Raw genomic sequence first — 24370 nt, 5'->3', positions numbered from 1 at the left:
GGGCCCCAGGCTTGCGGCCACCCGCCTCCGGCGGCAGGGCTGAATTGGAGTCGACAGCCCGCGTCGGGCTGGAAAGAGGAAACCGCCAGCCTGGTAACGCTTTCGGCGAGTTACTGGCAGGGGGAAATGGGGACAGGGAAGTGGGCAGGCGGGGAGACTGGAGCGGTAGATCTTTCTGGCGGGGAGGTCGTGGCCGCTGTTTCCTTTGACTCTGCCTAATTTCATTTTGAATCCTGATGTGACAGAGGCAATTGCTTGCTTGGATACCATATAGGTAAAAGTAACAGTTTTCAACTCGGCTCTTGACTACACCCTGTACATTCTTGGCCAGTGTGGGTTTTCTTAGGTTACGGATCTTGTTAAAGGGACACTGATGTGGAAACCGCACAGTGGCTGGTGGTGGCCTGAGGCTCATATTTATGGTAATTATCTGATGAAAGTACGTCCATCAGAATTGGATTTGTTCCTCTGTGCCTTTATTTTGGGAAACCTTGCCTGGTCCCTGTGGGGGATGGGAGAGGAATGTGAAAAGCTGAAGTTGACCCAGAAAAGGAAGATTGAAGGTAGTTGTATTAAGTGGTGGCACTGAAATGATCCCAACCTGAACTTTCTGAAAGGGTGATTAGTGATCAGCAGCTGATGTTATAACTTTCTCAGAAATTTATGGTAGATTTTCTATCTGGTCACAAGTGAGGAGGTGAAAGCTGCTTTCTCGGACCAACTCTTTGCTTTTAAAGCAAGCTAAATGCAATACCCGAAATGTTTTCCATTCAGTACTTAACCTGCTTGTCCTTCTCTCTCTTCCTTCTCCTCCTGCACACGCTCTGAGCATTGACTGAGCACTCTCTGAGGAGGAGGCTGACTCAGGCTGACCCTTCCCCGCCCTGCAAGGCTCCCTGTGGCACCTTAAGGTAGAACCATTGTTATCACAGGAAAGGCCCAAGCCAAAGCTCAGAGCAGCTGTTCCTGAGAAAGTGGGAGATGAGGATGAGTAGGAGGTAGAGATGCTTATAACTGCTCTGCCCAGAGAAAACTCAGAAGGTGCAGAAGAATTTTCAAAATAAAGTACAGGCCCCATCAAGTAGAAAATGAAATATTGTATTTCATTAAAGTGGAGATCAGTTTTCTCTTTTAATAAAAGACATTCAAATGGTGAGATTGTAAAAAACAAACAAAAAAAACCCTTTCTAATTCTCAAAAATAGAACAGCTTGAATAATAACTCATGGGTTTTGAAATGGGTCATCTTTTAAAATGGGTCACTTTGGCTAGAATCATTGCACTTGGTGACTTTCACATTGTAAAGGGTCAAGTTCTTTCTGAGGCCCAATTGCACTAGAATCTGCATTTCGGAACACAGGTGTCAGGAAGAAACGGGGAGAAATTCAGAAGGAAATGGTCTCTTCTCAGAATAACAAAATGTACCCTATTTGGGGGGATTTTATATATGCTGAAGTAAATAGGTCTCAGCTTTGCATTTTTATAATACATTATGCCTTTTCTAAAATATTTCCATAGCCATTATTTTAATTCATTGTTAGAATAACCTTGTAAGGAGAGGAATTCATTATGTCCATGTTCCAGAAACTGAGGCACAGTAAATTATTACAAGAGCTCTATCCTTTGATATGGAATCTCTGTGAGCAAAGATGTAGCCAGAACAGTGTAAATCTAGAATTAAATACTTTCCTTACAGTATGCAATATCTAACTAATATGTATCAGTTTACATATATATAGGGGATGTAAGAATCTTTATATTTAAAGGATAAGAAACTTGATCAGGTGAGATACGAGATTTGAATGAAAAAGCGATTTTTTTTAAAAAAACATTTTAATTCTACAAATTCAGATGCTGGCTTTGATATGTAACTTACTCAGATTTCTCTTCCATAGAAGGTTTTAACACTAGAAGCCAGTTCTCCACAAAAGAGAACGTTCTACCAAGTGTGTAGGCAACAAAGCCCAAAAGTTCAAGTTCAAAAGCCTAAGATCCACCTAATATTTCAGATTTGACTCTTTTGCTCCTTTCCTATAACTTTCTATAACTTTTTCATAGTGCTCTAAGCAAAATAAGTTCAAGGATGGACTCACCTCAGGTTTCCTTCTCTTACTTTAGAGGACCGTATAATCTTATACCTGTGTCATCCTAATTGAAATGTATTTTAAGTGCTTGTGGGAACCATGTTATTTCCTGTCAAGAATAATGAAAGACCATTATTCTATTAATGGAATAATGGGGAACATGAGAAGGACCATATTCAGTCAATTAGGGGCGATACTTCTGCCTCACAGTATTTGCGATGTGTTAAATGGCCCTTAGCCATCAGATCAGTATTTTAAAAAACTCCTACCTAATTAATGTTTTTTGATAAGAAGCATATTATGAGTATAGCTTAGTACTCTAAAAAGAAAAAAACCTGAAAAAAAAAAATCAGCCATCCATGAACTAACCCTGGTAAAGCTACACGAATAGATTCTAGAGAAAGGAAATTTGCACAGATGGAACATCTAATCTGGACTGACATTGTCAATAAGTTATCTCAAATGATCCTCAGAAAACACTGTCTGGTACATGGTTTAGACACAAGTCGAGCTCATGTGACCAGTAAATGGAGAGGCACAGTATACATCTACTTTTGTTTGCATTTAAACACTCTTGGCTCTTTTACTCTCTTTCACCTCCATCAGGTCCAGATTCCAGCTTGCACTGGAATATTTACTGACCCTTTGATAGAAGATCTACACCTGAAACATCTCTGAAGTATTTTGAGCATCCTGTCCATGGCCTACTACACAGTATAAGTTAATGTTTGTTGAATTAGTTAAATATAGGTATTAACCTACTTTCAGGGCTGCCCGCTGTAATGCCTAGAATAGGGCAGGCACTTAATAAATGGTAGTTAACTTAGACTAAACATTGATCCACCAAGACAGAAACATGTTACACATACCTCTTGTTTTATACCATCTTCTACTTTTTGTACCTCTGTGTTATAAACCCTCTATCAAGTGCTGTTTCTAAAGACAATGTCCAGAATGGGACACAGGAACTGCCACTGGACAACAGGCAGACACTGGGTTATATCGTCACCCTGTTTCTGAATCCTGGTTTTTCTTATGATTCAACCATGGCTAACCTTTCTGATCTCCTTTTTTCCGTCTTTTCCCTTTACCCTAACTTCTAGCCAAACTAAGTGATTTGACATTTCCCCATTCAAGCCACAACTTTTTCTCTTACGTGCTTAAAAAAATTCCTGCGTAGTCTCTCTTGGAATGTCTTATTCCCTGCTCCCTCCACTTCACCTTTTTTTTTTGTTTTAGACAGAGTCTCGCTCTGTCGCCAGGCTGGAGTGCAATGGAGCCATCTCGGCTCACTGCAACCTCCGCCTCCTGGGTTCAAGCGATTCTCCTGCCTCAGCCTCCCGAGTAGCTGAGATTACAGGCATGCTCCACCACACCCAGCTAATTTTTGTGTTTTTAGTAGAGACAAAAATTAACACGGTTTCACCATGTTAGCCAGGATAGTCTCCATCTCCTGACCTCCTGATACGCCCACCTCAGCCTCCCAAAGTGCTGGGATTACAGGCGTGAACCCCCACACCCAGCCCACTTCACCCTTTTAAGCCAGCTGAAATGCTCCCTGCCGTATTCCTCCCTTCACCTTTCTTTCTCCCATCCAAGTACTAACCAGGCCCAGCCCTGCTTAGCTTCTGAGATCAGCCAGAATCAGGCGCATTCAGGGTGGTATGGCTGTAGACTTCTTCTCTTTCTGAGCTGTCTTCCTCCTTTCCTCCACAAACCCACATTTGAATTCTGTTCTAGCTCCTGCTCATTTGCCACCTCTCCCACAAAGCCTTCCCCAATTTCCATCTTCTCCCTGCTTCCCTCATCTCAGAGGAAAGCTCTTCATCCACAGAGCACCTGGTCTGGGGTCCATTGTTTGTTGTCCCTCGGTATCCTTGGGGAATTAGTCCCAGGACACCCCCCCATATCCATGCATGCTCAAGTCCCTTATATAAAATGGTATATCATTTGTATATAACCTATGCAATATTCCCATGTACTTTTTTTTTTCTTTTTATGCTTTTAGAGATGGGGTCTCACTCTGTTGCCCAGGCTGGAGTGCAGAGGCATGTAGCCTTGAGCTCCTGAGCTCAAATGATCCTCCTGCCTCAGCCTCCCAAGTAGTTGAGATTCTAAGTGTGAGCTACCACACCTGGCCCATGTACTTTTTTTTTTTTTTTTTTTTTTTTTTTTTTTAGTCTTTGCTCTGTCACCCAGGCTGGGGTGCAGTGGCGCGAACTCGGCTCACTACAAGCTCCGCCTCCTGGGTTTACGCCATTCTCCAGCCTCAGCCTTCCGAGTAGCTGGGACTACAGGCGCCCGCCACCTCGCCCGGCTAGTTTTTTGTACTTTTAGTAGAGATGGGGTTTCACCGTGTTAGCCAGGATGGTCTCGATCTCCTGACCTTGTGATCCGCCCGTCTCGGCCTCCCAAAGTGCTGGGATTACAGGCGTGAGCCACCGCGCCTGGCCCGTGGCCCATGTACTTTAAATAATCTCTAGATTACTTATAATACCTAATGCAATGTAAATGCTATGTAAACAATTGTTACACAGTATCATTTAGTGCATAATGACAAGAAAAACATGTCTGTGCATGTTCAGTACAGACACAACCATACAGTTTTTTTAAGAATGTTTTTGATCTGTAGTTGGTTGAATCTGAGGATGCGGAACCCATGAATGTACAGGGCCAACTGCATATGGGTTTCTAATAACAGATTCGTGGATGAAGGCTACCCAACACAATGCAACATTTCAAATGTATCTTAGTTTTTCTGGGACAAAGCCAGCCTAACAAATCTCAAGAATGTTTGAAAAATTCTAGCTTGAGTGAACGTTGTTCTTCTGGTGACTCAAATAAAGCAGTCATTGTGTCTGAGGAGTCCTAGTGGGGTGGCAGGGGTGGGGTTGGGAGTAGTGGCTATTTGTAGCATGTTTTATGTCACATTAAAGGGATGGGTATGCATTTTAGGCAATAATTCTTACTTTTACTGATAGGTGAACTTGTATTTTTTATTCATCTACCTTATGATGGATAACTGGTTTACATCTCTTCATCAGGTTTACTTCTTATGTGTCATTTTATGAGCTGACTTCGAATATATCTTCACATTTTCCGTGCCTTTACACATGAAAACGGTTTTGATACAGCTTTTTCATTAGAGAATGACAGCTTTTCCAGGCCATGGTGTCTGTGTCTGACTCCTTGCCTTTCATTTTACCCAATACTTGCTTAAAACATCCTCCCTGACTCTGGTACTTTTTTGCCTCCTCTCCTTCCTTCCTCCCCACCTCTTTTTCTCCCCCTCCTGCGACTTTGGATCTCCCCCTCCTGCGACTTTTTCTCCCCCTCCTGCGTCCTTGGAGTCCCTGAATCTTTTTTGTGGATGAAAGACTACACTCAAAGGACACAGACTGATGAGGTCAGTTCTGCCCACTGTCTCGTACTACTGAGACCAAGAAGAAGAAGGAGGGAAAACTGAAATGGAAGGTTTGAAAAAGAGTATGTTAGGAAAAGAAGTAAGAACAGTGCTAACAAAATGCAGCAAAACAGAAATGACTTCAAACTTCTGGCAGTGAAGCAAATTCTCATCCCTCTGGGGTTGCTTCTCTTGACCCTGCCCACCTGCTCCCCTGCCCTCCCCTCCTGATGAGAACTGCAGGAAAACCTGTGCCCATGCCAGGGAGAAAGGGCAGGTGAGGAACACAGGGATGGGGCTGGGACTGACAAGCTGCTCTAAGCTGCCACAGGGTCTGGAGTTTGTTGACGTTACATGGTTAACTCGGTATCTCGGTGCCTCAGTATCTTTTGCAACATGGGGAGGGAGATCCTTTCTTCCTCAAAGGCTGTTGTCAGGCTTCAAGAGCTACCATATTTGTAAGGCATTTGGAACAGGGCCTGGTGTACAGTAGACACACCCATTATACACCAAATTAAAGTATAAAACAATACTGATTCTTACTAAGGATTAGTATTGTTTTATGATAATTATATACACTAAGGGTTAGTCTTGTTTTTTGATACTTTAGGTTGGTATACATACATATACTAAGAATGCAGGCATGTCCATGGAAGTCAGCAATATTCAGCCCCCAGCAGGTCCCAGTCAGCAGAACAGGGATTAGGGGAGTCAGGTGAGGCAGGGCTGTGTAAGTGCAGGGTTGGAGCCTGTCTTGGTTGCTAGACTGGGTAAAAGGAGAAGTTTGTTTCTTAAGTAGGCAAGAAAGAAACTGACAAGAGTTATATTTAAAAGAGCAAGGACCCCTGTCAACCCAAACAACTGTGTTGCAAGAAGGAGCACAGAGGGCCAAGCTCTGAAAAGCAAGTGTTTGACCTCTCTGAGACCTCCTTTATATGTCAGCTTTTTAAAATTTGTTTCAAATTTTGCATAATCAAACTGGTTACTGGGAATTATTGATTTCATATAACATCCCTAAAATATAAGAATAATCTATAATCACATGCCACAAGTCCCGTTAATAAAGACTTAGGGTCTGTCTTTACCCATTTGTTCATTTGAAATTTCCCTGTCTTTACTGCCCCCATAACCAGCAAACAAATCTACACCCATGTTTAACTTATAAAGAAAGATATAGCTTAGTTAACATAGGTGGAGATCTTGTACCTGGATTCACATTGAAGGTTTTATTATCCAGCTTTCCCCTCTGTCCCAGAGCCATGATTGCTAAAGTGGAATTTAAAGTCTCTTTGGACTAACACTGAATCAAGAACTAACTCTATAAAATGTATTCTCTGCAGAAGGATAAGAATTCCAAATGGCTTCTAATTTTTGCCCATGGCTTGAAATAAAGTTTCATATAGCTATAGTCCCAGCACAAAAACACTCGAAGACAGCCATTAGGTAGAATTTTTTTCTTTTTTAGAGGTCTTATATTGGAAATATAACAGTTGCAAAGATATCTAATGTTTCACCTTAAAATGTGAGTTATAAATTCAGATTTCACATTGCCTCCTTCCTTCTTGAGCAAATAGGCTAGGCAATTAGTACCAAATAGTAACTAGTTATATTTCTTAACACCAATTATTGTAACTAATTTATTAAGAAGAAATCTATGCAGATCAAATTATAGCTTTTCCAGGAAGTGCGGGGCTTTTTATTCCTGATCGCTCTCAACAAGGTAATTTGGCTTCTGAAGATTGGTCCTAGCTATACTTAATAGGAAACAGATGACAAGAAGAAGCCAGGAAAAAAAAAACTTGGAATGTAGAACAAAATGCAGCATAAAGATGGTGCAGAAGATTTTATCTTTCTTTCCTTTCGTTATGTCTGGACAGGAACTAAAAACTCTCCCACATGGGACTTAATTATTAAGTAATAAAAGTTTAAATGTAAAAGATATAAAGGCATGAGAATATAAAGGAATTTTTTAAAAACCTGCGACTCACTGGAGGAGCCTCATCTAGTCCTGCTTTATAAGCATGTCACTTGGAAAGGGATCATTATATTTTCATGACTCATGGGGATATTCCAAATATTAAGTTGATTTTTAAAATGAAAATTATCAGTTCAGTCTTGTTTTCTATATAGGTTTCACTACAATATTTTATTTCCCCAGCAAGGAAAAAACCAGAACTAGAACAGAATGATTAAATTTCTTAGTTTTCTTCTAATCCGTTAGTATTTCCATCGAATTATACTGCCTTCTTATATAGAATTTCTGGGTTTGTTCTTGTTTTGGCAACAATTGAAGTAAGAGAGGATGATTTTATGGTAGAGGTTTGAATCGATTCTAGATTGGTGTTTTTCGGCTATGTAGAACACAATCTATTCATGGTTCAGACAACCATTTTAGGAGGTTTTCATGTCCAGCATTAAAAAAAAATAGGAATAGAAGTGGGCATTCATATATATATATATGTGTATATATGTGAATATTAAGTAATAAAAGTAAAATATATAAAGGAATGAGGAATGTATATATATTATATATATACACACACACCCCAAATTAAAGTATAAAACAATACGAATTCTTACTAAGGATTAGTTCTTACTAAGGATTAGTATTCTTACTAAGGATTAGTATTGTTTTTTGATACTTTAGGTTGGTATACATACATATACTAAGAATGCAGGCATGTCCATGGAAGTCAGCAATATTCAGCCCCCAGCAGGTCCCAGTCAGCAGGACAGGGATTAGGGGAGTCAGGTGAAGCAGGGCTGTGTAAGTACAGGGTTGGAGCCTGTCTTGGTTTACAGTTTTGACATTTTGTTCATTGTGGATTTTTTGCAGTAACTTTGATTTTTAAAAAATACCGCATCAAAGTATTATACTGACTACTGAGTTATTATACTGACTACTTAAATTGTACACCTAAAGTAAGTGGCTCCCTTGTCTCCCTCTAGTCCTGGCCCAGATCAGTATGGTTTACAGAGGGAATGGTGAGTGTTGGGGAACTAGGGAGCCTGTGAGGATGCGGCCCACAAGGGGAGGAGGAGCTGATGGTGTGTCTGATGTCTCCTCCTTTCTCTAGGAAGCAGACAGGAGGTGAAGTCTTCGGAGTGAGGGGACAGAGCCTGGGAGGGGGAGATTTAGCATGGCCGCTGAAGAGACCAGGAAAGGGAGAAGGTCTGGGACAAGTACAAGAACAGTCACACGGCACTGAAAACTTTGCCCAAAGCTAGATAGTGCCATTTGTGGTGACGCTGCCTGCCTGGTAAGTTCCGTTTCCCCCGCATCCCTGGAGGTGTCGTAGGAACAGGAAGATGGGAGGGTGGCGCTGGGGTCTGGGGTTGTTGGGGTGGGAGGGCAAAGGTGTCCGATGATGATTCTGCATCTGAGACAGGGGAGGTGCGTGAGGAAGAAAGGTCAGGAGACTGCTGGGCGTGGTGGGGTGGCAGAAGGTTCTGGATGAATATTTAGAAGTTACAGCTAGGAGTGAGCATACTATAGAATGAGTATCCTGGAATTTGAAGTCTCAGAAGAAATGCAGTTCTTAGTGAAGCCATGTAAACAACTTCCTGGCTGCTAAGCTGTCTTGAGTGTTGGGAGACAACATGAACAAATGGTCTACACATCATAAGGTTTCCTTAGACTTGAGTGTGTTGTATGTCTCCTAAGTAAAATGCAGAAATACAGTTCACTGTTGCTTCTCTTCCTGGAAATTGCCCTCCCCAACCTCAAACCAGCCCCCAAGTGGGGCAGGGTCCATCTTTAGACTCTCCCGTAGCACCCAGCACAAGCCTAACTACATGGTCAGTGTCTCTCTTCCCCACTTAGAGCTCCAAGACCAGGGCCTTGTTTGTCCTGCTTACCCACTCTACCCATTTGTTAACCCCATCTTAATTTTCTGATGAACGAGACCTTTTTTCATTGACTCCTCCTTTTTCTCCTTCTCCGGAGTTTATTTTTCCTTCAGGCCCATTGCTCTCTCTCCACCTAGAGAGCTTATCCACATTCATGAAATTAGTCATCTTCATGCTGAGAGTACCCACCTGGATCTCCCCAGTCTTGTCTAGCTTGTCTTAGATTATTACCCTCTGGACATCTGTACCTTATTGTCTCTCCATCACCCTTGAACTCAACGCGAGTCTAAAATCAAATGCAATCCCCTTCACTCCTTGTCAGGAAACAGTTTTCCCTCCCTTGTCGGTAATGCTTGAAATTAGCTCTCACTTCTCCTCTTCCTCCTTTACTCCCCATCCCAGGTCATTCATCAGGTCCTGCTAGGTCTTTTTCTTGAAAGGGCCTTCTTTATGCCTTCCTTTCCTCCCCACTTCCACTACCCTTGACTAGGCCTTCCTCACCTCATCCGGCATCAGTACGAGCCCCTGAGAAACCAGCGTCCTGATCTTCAGGCATTCTGCATTTCACCCTGCACCACCATTGCCAGTTTAATCCCTCTTGCTCAAACTTAATAAATACTGAGCAAGGGAGTTACCATGACAAACAAAACCTGAAATTTCTATGACTTCCTGCTGCTGTCTGTACCCTCTAAGACTCCTCTACCTGATTTTTAAGGTTCTCCATAAGTAGGTTCCCACCTCTCTGCTTTCAAATCAATGGCTCTTTCTCAAATATCTGCCATAAGCAGTTCTTGTCTGAAACAAAGGTTGCTCCTACTCCTGCAGCCACCTAAATCCTAGTCATCCTCAGGCCCTCCTAAAATCCTGACTAATCCAACCCCCACTGATTTCTCTACTAGTCCCAGAGACTCTCCTCTTGCGCCTGGGGTTGGTATCATGCAGATTAGTGCTGACACACTGTACCTTACCAGGATTTGTCCATTGTTGTCTGTGGGAACTATGCTTTCATGTGGGAACTATGAGTCTTGTCACAAATAGACTGTAAATGCTTTGAGATTGGAGACTGTAAAATACTTATTCATGGTCCCCCACTGTGACTGGTATAAGAACTCGCAGAGTAAATACTCATATACTTATAGGATTAATTGAAACACTGGAGACTGAGGTTGTTTAACTTGTACTTAAAAGTGCGGACCTCCCCATCTTGATTAAAACTTCGAAATGGATAGCAGGTTTTACATATTATCTCAGCATCACAAAAGTAGACTCCACAAAGAAATGAGTTGATAGCAGGGGTAAGGTTTAAAAAAATCAGGGATTATTGCAGGGAAACTTGTAACCTTTGGGTGTGCTAACTAGTTTCTTCCCAAAAAGTTTAAAGAGCTCTCTTGTGAAAGAATATTCCTATGAGTAACTGAGGGGTACGGCTCCCAGACTGAAAAGTATTTGGGGTCTGTCACCTCTTTTCTGATGTTCCTACTTCTATTCTTTATTCTTCTGACTACCTCTATTAGGAAAGATAATACTAAGAATACCTGTCCCTTCTTCTCAGTCCAAATAGAAGCAAACCCAGGTTGTATTTGAGATATCTGCATATTTTCTTCCAAGCAATTCTTTGTCCTCTTCTCTCCCATGCTTTTCTATTTCCTATTTTCAGCAGGCTCTGAAGTCATCTATAATTTTTACTGCCCCTCAGTGACATTACATGGATATTCATCCCCGATTTGCAGATTAAAGCACTGAATCAGAGTGAGGTGAGGGTTGCCCAAGGTTACACAATAAATCTGGCCCCAAACAGGGGTAACCCTTGAGTTTCTAGCCTGTTGATTGGCCACTGACCCGTGCTGCAGGCACACAAAGGAAGCTGCACCCACAGCAGTCTGTTGTGGATGGTTGCTGAGCTTCGCATTCGGCATTGGGCTTGCTTTGTTTCCTGCCAGGCCCAGCATTTTCTTCTACCAGATCGGCAGGCTTTGTGGGCGTCTTCCTAGGGCCCTCCCCTGCACTCTGAATAGGAAAGCTGGAAGCTGTGCTTTAGAGAAGCTTTAAGACGCTGTAAGAAACCAGAAGAGTGAGTGCCAGTTGTATGTGCGTGGTCTCCATCCGCAAAGCCGGAGCTGGGCGCAACAGTGTTGACTTGTAATTGATGAATTTAGATCGGGGGCAGGCCGGGGGAGGGCAGTGCTTTTGATTTAGGCTGGGAAAGGCCTCCTAGTGACTATGTTCAATTTGGAGGAATTCAGATGTTCTTTTGTGATACAAGTGAAGCTGTGTAATACAAATGAGGAGTTTTACCTTCCTTAAATCTTCCCCTTATCATTCCCGTATTATCAGTGAGATCTGGTTACGATTTATGTAAATGGTGGCTAAAAAATTCAAACGACTGAGGGGGAGAATTCTCATTTTGGAACTTCACATGCTGTGCTGAATAAGTAGCGTGGGATGTTGGCTTTGTGACAGGTCTTTTGTCATTTTTCAGAAAGCATTTTGACTTGTTAATGTCAATTTGGAACAGTTGAAAAAATTCAGGAAAATAAGGTAAATACATACATATTGAGGGTGGGGACAAAATGAATGTTCTGAACCAGCTGCCAGCTTACAGTAGCCATATAAGCAGCAGCAGCAACGCACCAACCTGGTGAGTAATAGGCCTGATTCACTGGAGAGATAGTAGCGCCTTTAATGAGTCAGATGGATGCACACTGGGTGTGGGAGCAGTTGGACTTGTGGGCAGAAAGTCTAGCAAGAAGCTCAGACTTGCAAACAACTCTAGGACATGCAAAGCAAGCTGGCATTGGAGCTTGCTGGACACAGCTGCTCAGGAATAGGCAGCTGGTTTTCCCTTTGATCCCTGAGATTCCAAAGGCTACTTTCCTCTTTGTTCCCTTCCCAGGGTCAATTAGAGTAGAAACTGCAGATGCTTTTCAGTTGAGAATTTTCCTAGATTTCTTAAAAATGTGTATGCTGGCTTAAAATCTGCCATCAAGAATTCCATTACCTTACTTTAAGCCTCCAGTTCCTTCAAGATGTATTGTGGAGGAGACCAGAGGGCCCTTGCTTTGAGGCTTCAGAGGATGGTCATTATCTGGGTGAGCACTGTGGATAAAGACTGCGAGAGCAACTGAAAGAAAGTGGGCCCCTGAATGAAAGTGATTTTGCAAAGTTTAGGCAGATGCCACCATCAGAAACTGATATTTTCTGATGTCTTTCTCACCTTCCTCTAGAGCATTCAGTCCAGAAATGACCAGCCTATCCAAGGAGGAAATTACTGATATCGATCTGTTCCTTAGAGCAGTGTTTCAGCATTCTTTTTTTTTTTTTTTTTTTTTTGAGACGGAATCTCATTCTGTTACTCAGGCTGGAGTGCAGTGGCATGATCTCAGCTCACTGTAACCTCCACCTTCCTGGTTCAAGCGATTCTCCTGCCTCAGCCTCCTTAGTAGCTGGAATTACAGGTGTGCACCACCACACCCAGCTAATTTTTGTATTTTTGATAGAGATGGGGTTTCACCATGTTGCCAAGCTGGTGACCTCAAACTCCTGACCTCAAGTGATCCTCCTGCCTCGGCCTCCCAGAGTGCTGGGATTACAGGCATGAGCCACCACGCCCGGCCTTCAGCCTTTGTGATGATAAAGCACAGTAACACATTTCTCATTACACCCCTGGACGCACACACACATAGAACCCAAAAGTTTCACAAAATGATTCTTGCTCTTACTACTTTCAGTACACTCTGCATTTTAAAAAAAAGAGAATGCTGGCTGTGGCTTCCTAAGTGGTACATGCAGTTTTCACATCAGTGCCCTTAGCAATAAAATGTGCCCTATACTGATTATCTCTGGACAAAGTCTGAATGGGGCTTGGCTCTAATCTCTAGTCCTCACTGGACATTTTACATACCTAGCCTTTGCCTCTACCCTGATGTGGAGTGATCATGGGGGTGGGAAATACAGCTGGATCCGAAAGCTCTGAAGTGGGGATGGAGGTGTCACAGCTGAGGCTAGGCCCATTCTGCAGGGCACTCAGTGTGTGCAGTTGGTTTTCTATCAGGGGTCAACTGGCAGGGGGACTTGAGGACAGATCTCTGGGCACGAAGCAGGGCCTTTGCCTGGGGCTTGCTATGTGGCTCAGCCTACACAGCTCTCTCCCTGTCAGTCCTGTCCAAAGCCCAGGAAACTAATGTACCACCCCTGAGGAAGACAGCCTACCTCTCCATCCAAGGAAGTGTTTTACCTGTGGTAAGCACTGGGGACAGAATCCTTGAGAAAGGAGGGTGCTATGTCCCAGTGGTGGAAGAAAAGAGAGGACCTGGGGTAAGCAGCCATGGCATGGACCTCATCCGAGGTGGCACCTGGCTAGGCGTCCTGACCCCCAATCTTTCCCCAGTAACCATCACTTTGAGTAAACAGTGGCTCCACCCCCAGCATGGTTCTTTGCACCAACATTTGGGGAATGCCTACCAGGGGTCACACACTGACCTGGATGCTGAGTGTAGGGTGTCTACAACATCGTGCCTAAAACGTCTCTGTATGGGGTATAAGAAGGTGCTGGTGCAATACAGATGAGATGAGAAGCATCTTTCAGGGAATGGGTTGATCCCAATTCAGGCTTCCCAGAGAAGGATGTCTATAGACTTGATATTAGCAGGGGAGGTAGGGTAGCCAGGCCACAGGACTGCTGGTGTAAAGACCAGGGCATATGAAATGGCAAGTGTGATTGTGCTTTCAGCCAGTAATTTGGTATTGTCAAATGATGTGACCAAATAGCTAGAGAGGCAGATCCTAAAGGGTCCTGTGAGCCAGGCTAGACTTCATCTTGTCACTAACTAGTGGAGAGGCTCTGAAGGAGATAAAAAAGCTCAGTTCGTCTCGTGATTAAATCCAAGTTTTACAAAGGTCACTCTGACTGTAAGTGGAAGGTGGGTTGGCCAGGGGATCATCTAGTCTGGGTGAGAGGGGATAACATGAAGGGGTGAAGAGAGATTTTGAAGTGATTCACAGGATTAAACATTTAAATAACGGAAGTGGAGGAGATGGGGCGGGGGGTGTTCCAGATTTCAGGCACAGAAGAAAGAAGTGCAGTAAGCACAAATAAAGAGAAATAGGAACAGCAGGTTTTAGGGGAGAAGATAACAGAATGGGTTAGAAATGACACTTGAGGCCGGGCCTGGTGGCTCACGCCTGTAATCCCAGCACTTTGGGAGGCTGAGATGGGTAGATCACAAGGTCAGGAGATCGAGAACATCCTGGCTAACACAGTGAAACCCCGTCTCTACTAAAAATACAAAAAATTAGCCTGGCATGGTGGCGGGTGCCTGTAGTACCAGCTACTTGCTACTCGGGAGGCTGAGGCAGGAGAATGGTGTGAACCCAGGAGGCGGAGCACTCCAGCCTGGGAGACAGTGAGACTCCGTCTCAAAAAAATAAAAAGAAATGACACTTGAGTACCCTAGTGTGCTAGGTAGTGATCTGTCTGTCTTCTGTCTGCTTCCCTTCATTTATCGTGTATATTCCCATTTAATTTGCACAAAGACTTTGAGTTAAACGGTCTTACCCCAGTTTGTCAAATTTCTGTGTTAGATGCATGATATGGTACAAGAAACCATAAGTGGCTGAGGCAGCATTGGTGTTCAAATTGCCTGACTACAAAGACAGTGCTTGTTGGCTACATTCTGTTGCTTCCCAGTTTAGAACATGTTACATTGATGCCCCTGTTGCATTTCCAAATAAAAAAGTGCAGAAAGAAGGTGGCTGTATAAATCTGGGGCTCACAAACTAATTTTGATTATTGAGAGTTTGCTTTCAAGGAGCAAATTGTGGCTCCTTGATTATGAACCTTAATTAAAAAAAACAATAATAATAAGTCTTATTCCTGCCTTGTCTGGGGCAAGCCTTAATGGATTTTTACTGCTGTGAATTTTCTTTTCATTGAAGATTTTGCCTTCATCTATGTATCTACTTTCCTCCTGACCATATTCAAGGCAGTTTATTCATGAATATACCCATTTGTGAAATTTGAACTTAAGTATACAAGATTATAGCTGTTTGGGAAGCTTTTTAAAATTTTTTTAAGAGTAGGAGTAGAAAAAGGTCTCTGTATTCTGAATGGGAAGACAGTGTAAAGCAATTTTTTCCCTTTTCCTGTCCTCCTTTAAAAAAAAAATAAACAGCCGTATGCCTCTGCCAAATACTAACTGCCTCATCACCTTTTGTCCAGATCGGGCAGCTTACATTTGGTTTTAAGAAATTAGGAATATGTGTCTTTCTGGCACCTCAGTAACCCACGTGATTGTGATTCTTTTCTCTTCTTGACTCTGATAGGTGGCATGGAATGTTCACATGGGAGAGCCACATGAGGCCGCCCACCACGCTTCCTGAAGGATGCCCGGGTGGAAGAATTTTGACGTGCCAGTGTCCTCGTTCTACAGGGTGTTCCATTCTTTCACAATCTCAGAAAAATGGGATTAAAAGAAACTATTTTGTGAAATAAGAAAACTGTTTTCCATTTTTAATGACCAACATGTATTAAGATGGACACCTACTCTACGAAATACGAAGTTCTATGGTCCCGAAGAAGCCAGTGCCTATCCTAAATAAAAACAGACTTGAGTGGATATGAGAATGTTGATTAGTGGCAGAAGAGTCAAAAAATGGCAGTTTATTCAGTTATTTGCAACTTGTTTTATAGGGAGCCTCATGTTTTTTTGGGAACCGATCGATAATCACATTGTGAGCCATATGAAGTCATATTCTTACAGATACCTCATAAATAGCTATGACTTTGTGAACGATACCCTGTCTCTTAAGCACACCTCAGCGGGGCCTCGCTACCAGTACTTGATTAACCACAAGGAAAAGTGTCAAGCTCAAGACGTCCTCCTTTTACTGTTTGTAAAAACTGCTCCTGAAAACTACGATCGACGTTCCGCAATTAGAAAGACGTGGGGCAATGAGAATTATGTTCGGTCTCAGCTGAATGCCAACATCAAAACTCTGTTTGCCTTAGGAACTCCTAGTCCACTGGAGGGAGAAGAACTACAAAGAAAACTGGTTTGGGAAGATCAAATGTACAATGATGTAATTCAGCAAGACTTTGTTGATTCTTTCTACAATCTTACTCTGAAATTACTTATGCAGTTCAGTTGGGCAAATACCTATTGTCCACATGCCAAATTTCTTATGACTGCTGATGATGACATATTTATTCACATGCCAAATCTGATTGAATACCTTCAAAGTTTAGAACAAATTGGTGTTCAAGACTTTTGGATTGGTCGTGTCCATCGTGGTGCCCCTCCCATTAGACATAAAAGCAGCAAATACTATGTGTCCTATGAAATGTACCAGTGGCCAGCTTACCCTGACTATACAGCTGGAGCTGCCTATGTAATCTCGGGTGATGTAGCTGCCAAAGTCTATGAGGCGTCACAGACACTTAATTCTAGTCTTTACATAGACGATGTGTTCATGGGCCTCTGTGCCAATAAAATAGGGATAGTACCACAGTACCATGTGTTTTTTTCTGGAGAGGGTAAAACTCCTTATCATCCCTGCATCTACGAAAAAATGATGACATCTCATGGACATTTACAAGATCTCCAGGACCTTTGGAAGAATGCTACAGATCCTAAAGTAAAAACCATTTCAAAAGGTTTTTTTGGTCAAATATACTGCAGATTAATGAAGATAATTCTCCTTTGTAAAATTAGCTATGTGGACACATATCCTTGTAGGGCTGCGTTTATCTAATAGTACTTGAATGTTGTATGTTTTCACTGTCAGTGAGTCAAACCTGGATGAGAAAAACCCTTTAAATGTTTGTCTATACCCTAAGTAAAATGAGCATGAAAGACAAATATTTTGAAAGCCTAGTCCATCAGAATGTTTCTTTGATTCTAGAAGCTGTTTAATATCACTTATCTATTTCATTGCCTAAATTCATTTCAAAGAATTCGTATTTAGAAAAGGTTTATATTATTAGTGAAAACAAAACTAAAGGGAAGTTCAAGTTCTCATGTAATGCCACATATATACTTGAGGCATAGAGACGTTATTAAGAAGTCTTGATGTTAGAATAATTGCTTTTGGAAAATACCAAATGAACGTATAGTACAACATTTCAAGGAAATGAATATATTGTTAGACCAGGTAAACAAGTTTATTTTTGCTAAACAGCACTTGGTGGAGGTGGTAGGGGCAGGGAAAGGTCAGCATAGGAGAGAAAGTACATGAATCTGGTAAAAGAAAGTCTCTTGTTCTTACGAGGAGATGTAGAAAAATGTGTACAATGTTATTATAAACAGACAAATCACTTCTTACCACATCCATGTAGCTATTGGTGATAGAGTCATTAAAATACCTTTTTTTTTTGGTATCTTTTTTCAAAGTTTAATGAGAACTTTGAGAAAAGTGAGTAATGCTGCCCTAATACTTTGTATGTTTTTAATGGATTTTTTTTAAGTATTAGAAAATGACACATAACATGGGCAGTTGGTTGCTCATAGGGTCCTTCTGTAGGGAGAAACCATTGTTAATTCAAATAAGCTGATTTTAATGAAGTTTTCAACTGGTTTTTAAATATTCAATATTGATCTGTGTTTAAGGTTGTTATTTGAATGTAGTTTACATAGAGGAATATAATAATGGAGAGACTTCAAATGGAAAGAGAGAGCATTACAAGCCAAATTTATCCATAATTTTATAAAATGAAATCTTAGTGTCTAAATCATTGTACTGATTACTAAAATTAACCCACTCCTCCCCAACGAGGTCTTATAAACCACAGCACTTTGTTCCAAGTTCAGAGTTTTAAATTGAGAGCATTAAACATCAAAGTTATAATATCTAAAACAATTTATTTTTCATCAAATAGCTGTCAGAGGTGATCTTTATTTTCTAAATAATTCAAACTTGAAAACAGTAAAAAAGTGATGGAAAAGTTGCCAGTTTGGGGTTTAAACCATTTTTAAAGCTGCATGTTCCTTGTAATCAGAGAGATGTGTCTGAGATCTAATAAAGTAAGTTACATTTATTTTACAAAGCAGGATAAAAATGTGGCTATAATACACTACCTCCCTTCACTACAGAAAGAATTAGGTGGTGTCTACTGCTAGGGAGATTATATGAAGGCCAAAATAATGACTTCAGCAACAGTGGCTGAGCTCACTCTAAGACCTTTGACAGCAGAGGCACCTGTTAGGGAAAATAAGATGTCTCATATAATAAGGTAATGTCTAAAAACATGCAAAACAAAACTAAAAAAGATTTATCGGTATACACAACTGGATGATGATACTTAACAATTTTTAGCAGGTAGCTTTTTAATGTTTACAGAAATTTTAATTTTTTTCTATTTTGAAATTTGAGGCTTGTTTACATTGCTTAGATAATTTAGTATTTTTAACTAATGTCAAAACTACAATGTCAAACATTCTAGGTTGTAGTTACTTTCAGAGTAGATGCAGGGTTTTAGATCATCACAGTTTAAGTTTTCTGACCAATTTTAAAAAACGTAGAGAACAAAAGCATATTTGACCAAGCAACAGGCTTATAGTTAATTTTTATTAGTTGATTCTTTAATGATATATTGCCTTTTGGCCATATATACCCTGTGTATCTATACTTGGAAGTGTTTAAAGTTGCCATTGGTTGAAAACATCAGTGTCTCTGGCCATCAAAGTGATCTTGTTTACAGCAGTGCTTTTGTGAAACTATTATTTATTTGCTAAAAGAACTCTTCTGAACCGTGTCCTTTTTATTTTTGCTTAGAATAGAATGGAGCAGGTTTAAATTTCAAGGAAATATGAAGGCACTCCTTTTTTTTTCTAAGAAGGAAGTTGCTAGATGATTCCCTCATCACACTTAAAGTACTGAGAAGAGTATTTGTAAATAAAAGGGTTCCAACCTTTTAAAAAAGAAGGAAAAAACTTTTTGGTGCTCCAAATGCAGGGCTATCTTTTTTAAAAATGTCAACAAAGGGAAAATAAACTATCAGCTTGGATGGTCACTTGAATAGAAGATGGTTATACACAGTGTTATTGTTAAAATTTTTCTACCTTTTGGTTGGTTTGCATCTTTTTTCCATATTGTTAATTTTATACCAAAATGTTAAATATTTGTATTATTTGAATTTTGCTCTTGTATGACAAAATAATTAGTGGGTTTTAAAAAAAAAATCTATGATTTCCAATAAACAACTGAAAAATTATCAGGAGATGTGTATTTAAACTTTTTCATGAACATTGCTTATATAATCATTCATTCTGTTTTAATGTCCTACATGGTCTTAGCCCTATTCCTATAGGATGATCATGTTCTCTGCATTATAGGGCCACCTAAGATGCTACTGTTTGTCAAATGACTCATGCTGGAATGTCTGGATGGGGAGATGTTCTTTCCTAATGTAGTCATGTGCCACAAAATGACGTTTCGGTTAACAATGGACCATATATATGACGACAGTCCCATGAAATTGCAATGGAGCTGCCCTACACAGGTGTACCATTTTTTATCTTTTATTTCAGATTTTTACTGTACCTTTTGTACATTTAGATATATTTAGATACATAAATGCTTTCCATTGTCTTACAGTTGCCTGCAGTATTCAGTAACATGCTGTACAGGTTTGTAGCCCAGGAGCAATAGGCTCTACCATATAGCTAGGTGTCTAGTAGGCTATTCCCTCTAGATTCTCGTATGTATACCCTGGGATGTTTGCATGTCCATGTGGTCACCTAAAGATACATTTCTTGGCTGGGCGCAGTGGTTCACGCCTGTAATCCCAGCACTTTGGGAGGCCGAGGCAGGTGGACCTCCTGAGGTCAGGAGTTTGAGACCAGCCTGGCCAACATGGTGAAACCCTGTCTCTATTAAAAATACAAAAATTAGCCGGGTGTGGTGGCACACACCAGTAATCCCAGCTACTCGGGAGGCTCAGGCAGGAGAATTGCATGAACCTGGGAGAGGGAGGTTGCAGTGAGCCGAGATTGTGCCACTGCACTCCAACCTGGACGACAGAGCAAGAGTGTGTGATGAAAAAAAAAAAAAAAAAAAAAAAAAAGCATTTCTCAGAATTTATCCTCATTGTTAAGCAATGCATGACTATAATCTGTTGAGAGAGGGAAGAAATCACCTCTAGTTACAGTGCCTTAAGATACCATTTGCAAAAGTTACGTCTTCCTTTTCTTTGATACTGTTAGCTGTCTGAAATACAGTCAATTTTAACCCTAATCTCTTAATATCAGGAATGCCCTTACACCTACTTCGGAGTGTTTGGTGCTTCGATATATTTGCATGTAGTGTGCTCTCATCTGTTTTTTTACCAGATTCCTGCTCAGTTCTTCACATAGCATATTGTGTAACTCAATCTATATTTAAAACTTGTAAGCATCTGAATTATTTGGTTATGGTAGAACTTTTTACTTGCAAGGCATGGTAGGAGTGTTTGTAGTTGGTGCTAAAATGTGATGACTTGGAAGAATTAATTAATGACCTATATTTGGGGACTTTAATTGGATGCTATAGCTGCAAAGAGAATAGAACCAGAGAACTCTTGATATGCAAGGTTATTCATTCTGCGATAATAATGGGAGGAATATTCGATGTCTCTTTGAGCCCATTTTCCTTCCAATCACTTCTACATTCTGCTGTGACACAGTCCTTAATAATAGCTTTCATTACAGTATTCCTTTACTCCAGACCTCAAAGACTCCTTACTGCCTCCAGCATCAAATCTAAACTCTTTTACCTGGTTTTCAAGGCCCTCTGTAATCTTTTCCTCCTTCAAGATAAAAAGCTTGGTTTTTATCACTGCCACTATTATCTATCATAATGTCATTCGTGACCATACCTTGCTTAAGTTGGTTTCCCTTGCCAAGAACACCGCTTTTTCTATACCTGTTGAAATTCTGGAAACCCAGTTCTACCTTCTCTCTTCCCTTAAGCATCTCTTCCTTCCCTCCTCCCCAAATTTATACTTAGTCACATATATTATTGTACTACCTACTAATCATTCCATGCGTGTTTTTACTAGCTATAAGTTCTGAAGGCAACCATGCCTTGCACAGTGTCCACTTAGGATTCTGAATAATAAATCATCTCCCAAAAATCTGAAAGCTTTCTATATACCAAGCAAATTTGTATTAGTTATGCAGCAAAACTCTATAGAATCAAAAAGGAATAAGGAAATACAGATTAAACAGTTGCAGCAAAGACTGGTGATCTTAAGGTATTTATTCAAAGCTGGTGGTAGAACAAAAACAGTCTTACAGATTCTACCTCTTGATTAACTCAGTGGCTAATTTTGCCTTTTCTCGAAGTTCTTTTGCAAGAACGTAAAGATATTTTTGTTTCATTAGTTAAGTGCTGTAACTTTATTCCTTTGTGTTTCTCATAAGAAGTATGATTTGGCAGTGTGCCATACGTTTTTTGGTTTTTTTCTTCCTCTTTGAGACAGGGTCTTGCTCTGTCACCCAGGCTGCAGCGCAGCTGTGTGATCACAGTTTAGCTTACTGCAGACTTAGCCTCCTGGGCTCAAGTAATCTTCTCACCTCAGTCTCCTGAGTAGCTGAGACTACAGGTGCACCCCACCACACCCCGATAAGTGTTTTAACTTTTTGTGGAGATGGGGTCTCACTATGTTGCTCAGGCTGGTCTCGAGCTCTTGGGCCCGAGCAATCCTCCTACCTCAGCCTCCCAAAGTGTTGGAAAGTGTTGGGATTACAGACATGAGGCACCACACCTGGCCTGTTATAAGTTAATACAATAATTCATCAACTAACTTAAAGAACACTAAGACTCTTATAAAAGTAGGTATGAGTTTTAGTAAAAGTATTAAAAGATAAACTGTCACTTAAGGAAAACTAGAGAACATATCAATGCCAAATGGTGTTTTTCAGAGGTGATACCATTCAACACTCACATGTTGAATTGGGCCATTCATTATAACTCCAGGACACATGTCAATCAGTAAGAGCCCACATGTTTCTCTGAATACACCATAAGCGAAAGAATATAAAGTAGTCTAGTTAACATTATGTTTAATCAAGGAGCACGTTCCTAAAGATGTTTGTTCATTCATTCTACAGACATTTTTCAGAGGCCTGCTAAGAGTCAAGCATTATGATAGACACCATGGATAAAAGCAGCTTACAACTCAAACAGTGTGGGTATAAATAATGTGACTAGCACTAGAACAGGTGTCATGATGGGGATTCTGAGTATAAATATTTTTTAAAAAATAAATTTTTGGCTTTTACCTCCTTAATTTAGGCTTTCTGAATGGCACAGCATTTCTGAGGATGCAAACACCTTTCTACAGAGCAAAAACAGCATTTGTATAAATTGTGTCTTTGGGGAACCAAGAGACTTTAAATGTGTTTAAACCAATAATTCAGTCAATATCAACATTAGCTTACATGTAATATTCTCTTAACAGCCCAATTTTTTGAAACACCGTATTCTTAGAAGTTTGGTTTCTAAGATGTCACTTTAAGCTCTTTTGCTTGTTGCTTTTGTGGGATTCACAAGGTTTGTTCTCAGGTACATAAATGAAGGTTAGTATAGAGGATAAATATTATGATTCTCATCTGGGAAAGACAGGTGCTGAGATGTAAAAGAAAGGATCCTCGCCACCCGTGCCCCCACCCCGCACCCACGGATCTGCAGTCTTACCTGCGGGGAGAAAGGTCTCCGAGCCTGGCCTGCTGCTCCAGCTCAGGGTTCCCCCTTTCATGACGGCTTGCAAAGATTTCTTCATTCTGAAGTGAAAGAAATTTTGTTAAGATTTGATATTGTGGGGACCTCCTAACCTATATTTTTCTCTCTCCCAATTTCTGTGTTTGATTTTGGTTTTGATTCCCTCGATAAGCAAAATAACCAGTTTCTCATGCCGCTCTTCCTTGGGTTTTCCCCAGCCGCTCTGTGGATCCATTATGGTTTTGCCCTTTTTGGCTTCCTTTAGGCACACTAAAAACTCATTCCCAAAAGCAGGTATCGGCCGGGCATGGTGGCGGGTGCCTGTAATCCTAGCTACTTGGGAGGCTGAGGCAGGAGAATTGCTTGAACCTGGGAGGTGGAGGTTGCAGTGAGCTGAGATGGCGCCACTGCACTCCAGCCTCAGCAACAGAGCGAGACGCCATATCAAAAAAAGAAAAAAACAAAAAACAAAAAACAGGTGTCCTTTCCCCTTAATCATGAAGGGCTATTCACACTGTACTCATAAGTGATTCATAAGAGGACAGTAAAGCGATCATTGCATTCAGCATCTCCTTTTTTTTTTTTTTCTCGTAAGAAATCAAGGTCTGGAAAAGTTGCACTCGTCCTAAGACCAGAAAGTGCTGGAGGCAGAGATGAGGTAAGCCCAGTGTAGGCTTTCACAGAGGTGTGATAACAAGTCTAACTAAAGACGTGCCTGGGGTACTAGTTTTGCCAATTCAGCTCTAAAACAATATGGCAATCTTATATTCCAAGTGTGTGTGTGTGTGTGTGTATGTATATATATGTGTGTGTGTGTGTATATATGTGTGTGTGTATATATGTGTGTGTGTATATATATATATACACATGTTTTCCTTTTAAAATAGGATGCCAGTCCCATAAGAATCTAAATTTTAGTTCCCTCTATTACATATATCTGACCAGGGACCAGATAATATTTTTCATGTGTCAATATATAAAAGTTGGCCGGGTGCAGTGGCTCATGCCTGTAATCCCAGCACTTTAGAAGGTGGAGGTCAGTGGATCATTTGAGGTCAGGGGTTCAAGACCAGCCTAGCCAACATGGTGAAACCCCGTCTCTATTAAAAATACAAAAATTAGCCAGACATGGTGGCAGGCACTTGTAATCCCAGCTATTTGGGAGGCTGAGGCAGGAGAATCACTTGAGCCTGGGAGGCGGAGGTTGCGATGAGCCGAGATTGTACCACTGCACTCCAGTCTGGGCAACAGAGTGAGACCTTGTCTCAAAAGAAAAAAATAAAAAAAATAAAAAAATATATATATATATATTTATTTTATATATATATATATTTTATATA

General features: G+C 40.9%; 2 protein-coding genes across 10 annotated transcripts in view; one reads left to right on the top strand and one right to left on the bottom strand.

Moving 5' to 3' along the window:
• The window catches only part of B3GNT5 (UDP-GlcNAc:betaGal beta-1,3-N-acetylglucosaminyltransferase 5), a 20935-nt gene extending 1390 nt beyond the window's left edge, over positions 1-19545 (top strand). For 2 of the 8 annotated variants that reach the window (XM_011986147.1, XM_011986155.1), the window contains exon 2: positions 15657-19545. In XM_011986147.1, coding sequence (XP_011841537.1) covers positions 15951-17084 — 1134 coding nt within the window. In that variant the 5' untranslated portion in view covers positions 15657-15950 and the 3' untranslated portion in view covers positions 17085-19545. Of the gene's footprint in view, positions 106-11200; positions 11475-11814; positions 11974-15656 lie in introns of those variants that run through there. The other 6 variants (XM_011986148.1, XM_011986149.1, XM_011986153.1 and 3 more) reach the window with 6 other exon arrangements.
• MCF2L2 (MCF.2 cell line derived transforming sequence-like 2) overlaps positions 1-24370 on the bottom strand; it is a 272786-nt gene that overhangs the window by 69892 nt on the left and 178524 nt on the right. For both annotated transcript variants that reach the window (XM_011986157.1, XM_011986156.1), the window contains exon 15: positions 23007-23092. In XM_011986157.1, coding sequence (XP_011841547.1) covers positions 23007-23092 — 86 coding nt within the window. The remainder of the gene's footprint in view (positions 1-23006; positions 23093-24370) is intronic.

Source organism: Mandrillus leucophaeus, unplaced genomic scaffold (assembly GCF_000951045.1).
Source record: "Mandrillus leucophaeus isolate KB7577 unplaced genomic scaffold, Mleu.le_1.0 Scaffold295, whole genome shotgun sequence".
Taxonomy (NCBI): domain Eukaryota; kingdom Metazoa; phylum Chordata; class Mammalia; order Primates; family Cercopithecidae; genus Mandrillus; species Mandrillus leucophaeus.
This window is presented reverse-complemented; position numbering and strand designations above follow the sequence as displayed.